The sequence below is a fragment of the Mytilus trossulus genome, chromosome 2 (assembly GCF_036588685.1).
Source record: "Mytilus trossulus isolate FHL-02 chromosome 2, PNRI_Mtr1.1.1.hap1, whole genome shotgun sequence".
Classification (NCBI taxonomy): Eukaryota; Metazoa; Mollusca; class Bivalvia; order Mytilida; family Mytilidae; genus Mytilus; species Mytilus trossulus.
Window position 1 is genome coordinate 6,712,365 of NC_086374.1, and position 6,643 is coordinate 6,719,007.

The 6,643-nt window shown below is 31.1% G+C and overlaps 1 protein-coding gene across 1 annotated transcript in view; it reads right to left on the minus strand.

Annotated features, from left to right (window-relative positions):
• LOC134704808 (vacuolar protein sorting-associated protein 41 homolog) overlaps window positions 1-3,147 on the minus strand; it is a gene marked incomplete at its 5' end in the record, with an annotated part of 39,586 nt that extends 36,439 nt beyond the window's left edge. The window contains 4 exons of the mRNA XM_063563590.1: window positions 143-217; window positions 1,847-1,930; window positions 2,452-2,547; window positions 3,085-3,147. Of these exons, the coding sequence (XP_063419660.1) occupies window positions 143-217; window positions 1,847-1,930; window positions 2,452-2,547; window positions 3,085-3,147 (318 nt within the window). The remainder of the gene's footprint in view (window positions 1-142; window positions 218-1,846; window positions 1,931-2,451; window positions 2,548-3,084) is intronic.
• Between the last annotated feature and the right edge of the window lie 3,496 nt (window positions 3,148-6,643).

Consider the following 6,643-nt stretch of genomic DNA (forward strand, 5'->3'; position numbering starts at 1 on the left):
AAATTATAGGAGAAATCATATTTTGTAAACCCCAAAAGTTCATTTATCTGAAAAGATATCATTAACATGTACTTTTTCCACTTTTTATCATTTCAAACTTTACATAAACTAAAGCTCATTCGTCATCTATAAATATTCATACCTTTCCATCATCAGAACAGCTGGCTACATAATCTCCATGGTCATCTATACTAATCTGATTTACAGTTGTAGAATGCTGAAATATACAACTAACTTTTATGCTAGTGTCTATATTCAATGCATATCATTATTTCCATATATGAATACATGTCATGTAATATTAAATCCAGTATGTATCTTTTAGTTTTATAGTACCGATAGTAATGGTGGATTATGTCACAGCAAATAATAATTGGTCCTCTTAACAAAAATTATAGTAATTTCTGTTTCTTTAAAAAAAAAAAAAAATATTCAAAGTGAACATTTCAAACCAACAAAGCTACATATATGTAAGTAAAAGATATGTTTTCTGCAATTTATATGCATGTATCATAGAAGTCCTATTTTATGTGCATAGTTACACATTTAAATGGTTACACATTTAAAAAGACAGCACATTACATATGTTTTTAATATTTTTTGTGTCTAAAGCAATTATTTGAAAGACTGCACATAAAATAAGGAAAGCATTGGTATTGGAATGTGCTTAAAGGACAACATGTGCTTGGTAGATCATGATCTTAACCTTTAATGTTTGTTTTTTAAATGTAGTAATTAGAAATATCTCAACTGTGGTGATTTTTATTTTCTATGGAGAACATTCTTTTTGCATTTCAAATTGTCTGTAGCTGAAGCCATTAAGTAAGCCAACAATTGTAACAGAAGTCATATAACCAAACTGAGCAAGACAAACTATCACTTTTATAGCTAGAAATTTTAACAAATAAAATTGGATAGTAACTTTTCATATGAGATAAAAATGCTGTTTACTTTACCAATAAAATATAATTTCAATTTCTGATGGTCTCCTTTAATAAAAAAAAAAGTCAATTATTGGAGAGAGCAAAATTTGGCAACATTTTGTTCTGATATGCGTAATTTTGTAAAATTTCTTATTTGTCATAATCAAGCTTCTCTTTAATCTGATATGAAAAGTGACTTCTGGTTTTATGTGTTGTGTATTTTTTGGAACAGAAATTGAATAAACACAGGATAACTTCACATATATTTTACCTCAATAGCCTGAAACATTAAAATCATTGAATGTTGAAATATCTTGATACTGATTTAGTTTATATTATAAAAGAATCAAAATTACCTGACTTTATACTTTAAAGTAACCTATAAATGTACAATTTTTGTGTCCCCAAAGTCATCAAACTTGTTATTTAAAGAACTTTATATTTTTTACAATGAATAGTTATGCTCTTCAACATTCTACTTTATATTGCCTATTTAACATTTTTTTTAAAGCTTTACTGATAAGTCTGTTATAGATGAAATGAGTGTCCGACATACAAAATTTAAACCCTGTTATCTTTAATGAATTATTCACAATGCTCGAAACTACAAACTCAAAATCTATGAACCACTGATTAAAAAAAACTATAGAGAAAAATCCACAAAATGACTTTGAAAAGAACATGTACATTTATCATGTGCAGAACGGTTATCTCTCAATTATAAAGTGTTGGGACAATTGTATTATCATAGAAATGCTATTTTAATCCAAAACAATATTTGTACATTTTCACTCTCACATTTCATGAATGTGAATTTAATAAGACTATGCTACAATATATGTCATTTTGGGTTTTTTGTCATAAAAACTGAAATAAAAAATAATATTACAAAGAAAGTAAGTGAGGTTTTAGTATGTACATACTGCTGTAATTTCTGTATCCCTGATATGACATCCGATGTGGTCTAAAATATAGATCATACCCCAGTGTGTTCCTGCAGCTAAAAACTGGATAAAAAATATAACTTAGCTTTATTTAGATGAAAATAGTAAACATTATGATGGAAACCAAAAATATCTTTAATAGCCAGACATCATTATGGTACATATTTAATATGACAGAAAGGTATCTTGTTTTCAGGAAATTATATGAACATTTCATTGCTTTTTCAAATATTGTTTTATATTTAACAGTATTTTGAAAATGTTGTCATTGTGTTATCATTTCTAACTTTCAAACTATAAAAGCAGACAAACGTATATATATAGAAATACAATGTAGCAACTTTGGAGGACAAAACATTAAAGGCAGTGAGTTGACCTTAGGATGTTGAGTGATTTCTTAATGGTGTCCTGTTGATATCACTTAAGAGTATACTTCTGTGATTCATACAATATACATTAAGATTAACTTCTGAACTTTTTGGCAGGACATTCTTTTTCAATTTTTATCAGAATCTTTTATTCCTTAAATTGAGACCAAAATTATGTACCAAACCTGCCAGAGCATGACTGAATGTTTGACATACCTTGGAGTGCACAGCTAAACAGCTTATACAGTCTTTCTTTAATATTTCTACTAAATCATTACTAATTCTTTCATACTTCAACTTTGGTTCTTCTTCCTGAAAAAAATATTACACATTCATCTGTCAACTGGATAAAAGCTAAAGAGATAAATCTAAATTTGTAGTGGAAACTGCAGATAAATAAAATTATTTACCATGTCAGCATAGCTCATCTTTTTTACTATAATAAGAAATTTAGGAACATTTCGTGTACAATGTTATGTATCTTTCAATATAATTCATATGGAATTTTAATTAAGAAATGGTTTGTTTTCTATAATGTCTTGGCTACATCAAATCACAATTGTTGCCCTTTGAAAGTGTCTTATAGGTCTGCTTCAAAGTGCAAAGGTTGTAATTTTTTTAATTAGAATCAAAATAACTCTGTCATGCAACACTCTTTGTATATCTTAACATCATCACCATCATAACAACTGTCAACATTGTACACCTCATTGACCTCACTAACACTCAGTATAAATAAAAAGGCCAAATATAATCACAACCCATGTTAAAATGAGCTTAGTGCATGACATGATAGATGAATTAATATTTGTTTAAATAAAATACTTAGAACTCTGTCAATCATCTTACTTCTTCTGACTCTTCTGATTCTGATTCATCCTCTTCAGTACTTTCCTCAGTTTTCTGAAAATAAACAGAATCATATATAAACATGAGAATTTTATGAACATTTATCGTATACATTGATTGCGAGTACCTTACATAGTAGTTAATGGGACTCTATTGCACAAGGTTATGTGAAGTATGCAAAGGATAATATATACTGTTACATACTATCCGCATAGCACAGATACATTTTTACTCCTCTAGAAAAACTGTACCTGTAAAATAACAAGTCTGGAAAAAAATACTGGGACAAATTATCCAAAGGATAAAATATCACAGAGGAAGAAATAAACCGTAACATATGTTGCATAGTCCGCAGTGTTGGTCCCCCATCGAACAACATTGATCTAATCCTTGAAAGTGCACAGGGCAAAACAGTATGTTTTGTCTTCAACCAGTAGAGCAACACTTCCCCAGGCCTTAGTCAGATCAGAGCAAAAAAGAAAGTTTACATCGACTCCTTTTCCCCCCATTTAATAAGAGACTACCGGTAGTACTGGTGTCACGGAATAGAAGTTCCAAAAGGAAAATATATTCTGGAATATTATTTCCACAGGAATAAATATTACAGTATATGTTCCTAACGGAATAAATATTACAGTATATGTTCCTAACGGAATAAATATTACAGTATATGTTCCTAACGGAATAAATATTACAGTAAATGTTCCTAACGGAATAAATATTACAGTATATGTTCCCAACGGAATAAAAGTATAGAATATTTGTTCCAACAGGAATAGATATTATGATAAAATTGAGAATGGAAATGAAAATTGTCAAAGAGACAACAACCCGACCAAATAAAAAAACAACAGCAGAAGGTCACCAACAGGTCTTCAATGTAGCGGGAAATTCACGCAGGCGTCCTTCAGCTGGCCCCTAAACAAATATATGCTAGTTCAGTGATAATGAACGCCATACTAATTTCCTTATTGTACACAAGAAACTAAAATTAAAATAATACAAGACTAACAAAGGCCAGAGGCTCCTGACTTGGGACAGGCGCAAAAATGCGGCGGGGTTAAACATGTTTGTGAGATCTCAACCCTCCCCCTATACCTCTAACCAAAATAGAAAAGTAAACGCATAACAATAAGCACGTTAAATTCAGTTCAAGAGAAGTCCGAGTCTGATGTCAGAAGATGTTACCGTTTATAATAAAGTTTCCATTGGAACTTCTGTTAGGCAGAACAAATATTCATTGACACTGAAACCTACTGCCAGTCATAGTAGCAGCTGCACCAAGACTTGAAGAGTTCAGGGCCAGATTAGCCAATGTAGCCTAAACCCAGTAGCAGCCTCACTAGGCAATAACTGGCCAATTTGTATACAGTCACAGTGTAAAAAGCTTTAACTATTTAGATTTTAAAAATACTATTTACTTTTATTCACTGACATTGATGAAACCTCCTGTTTAACTGTGTGGGTTGTTAAATCACTCAAGTATGAGATTAACTCCTTACTGGAAAATGTAGCAGGGATAATTTGAAACACTAAACGTGCTTATAATAACTGAGTGGCAAGGAAATATAAAAATTCTTTTGCAAAACCAATTTCGAATATCAGTCATTCCCAAAACTAGAGGCTCTAAAGAGCCTGTGTCGCTCACCTTGGTCTATGTGAATATTAAACAAAGGAAGCAGATTGAAAATTGACTACAAAGGTCAATAACTCCTACAGGGGTCAATTGACCATTTCGTTCATGTTGACTTATTTGTAGATCTTACTTTGCTGAACATTATTACTGTTTACAGTTTACCTATATCTATAATAATATTCAATATAATAACCAAAAACAGCAAAATTTCCTTAAAATTACCAATTCAGGGGCCGCAACCCAAAAACAGGTTGTCCAATTCATCTGAAAATTTCAGGGCAGATAGATCTTGACCTGATTAACAATTTTACTTCATGTCAGATTTTCTCTAAATTATTTGGTTTTTGAGTAATAAGCCAAAAACTGCATTTTACCCCTTTGTTCTATTTTTAGCCGTGGCGGCCATCTTGGTTGGTTGACCAGGTCACGCCACACATTTTTTAAACTAGATACCCCAAAGATGATTGTGGCCAAGTTTGGATTAATTTGGCCAAGTAGTTTCAGAGGAGAAGATTTTTGTAAAAGATTACTTTAATTAACGAAAAATTGTTAAAAATTGACTATAAAGGGCAATAACTCCTAAACGGGTCAATTGACCATTTTGGTCATGTTGACTTATTTGTAGATCTTACTTTGCTGAACATTATTGCTGTTTACAGTTTATCTCTAACTATAATAATATTCAAGATAATAACCAAAAACAGCAAAATTTCTTCAAAATTACCAATTCAGGGGCAGCAACCCAACAACCGATTGACCGATTCATCTGAAAATTTCAGGACAGATAGATCTTGACCTGATAAACATTTTTACCCCATGTCAGATTTGCTCTAAATGCTTTGGTTTTTGAGTTATAAGCCAAAAACTGCATTTTACCCCTATGTTCTATTTTTAGCCGTGGCGGCCATCTTGGTTGGTTGACCGGGTCACGCCACACATTTTTTAAACTAGATACCCCAATGATGATTGTGGCCAAGTTTGGTTTGATTTGGCCCAGTAGTTTCAGAGGAGAAGATTTTTGTAAAAGTTAACGACGACGGACGACGACGGACGACAAGTGATGAGAAAAGCTCACTTGGCCCTTCGGGCCAGGTGAGCTAAAAATGTAAACATGCATGTAAACACCATCATTACAATTGAAATTCTTGTACATTGTTATAGATACCAAATCAGTCCATCAATTATCGCTAATTAATATCAAAAGGTGATGTCAATCATAGATGACATCATTGATTTACGTTACGGAGGATAGAAATTTAAGGAAAAAAAGTTTTTTTCTCTAGTATGATTTTACTCTTCTTCGATAAGGATTTACTAAGAAAAATGTGTAATTCTGTTGTCTTGTTTGTCATTTAATTCCAATATTTACATTCATTTATATGTTTGATGTTGGTAGGAACTGGAATTGTCCGTTATGGAGGTTTTAAATGTCGTAACGGAGGTTAGAAATTTTCGAAATGGAACTATTTAGCCCCAAAACTTCATAGTTGAGTATATTATATACATTATAGTGTGAAGGAAGATAACATTATCTGTATAGAGTTAATAAAATTATTTTGAATATTATTCGGTTTAGGTAAAAAATATTTTTGAGTGCAAGTTCATGAACCGTTGCGGAGATTTTGACAAGAACAAGTCCATTTCACTAAAAGAAACATATAACTTGATAGAAAACACTTTTTTTTAGTTTGTAATGTCAATAAATTGTTAAGAAAAGCTAGCATTAAAGAGTTAAATGTTACTTTATATCAGCATTTAGATATTGGTTTGATATTAACCTCCGTAACAAAGATGGGGTGTGGATTAATACAAGCATACAAGTGATTCAAAACATATATAAAAGGGTTTTTCATGGAAAGCTGTATTATTAAACTAAAATATTATACAGCATAACATTTCATTAATTTAAATTAATTACTAAAT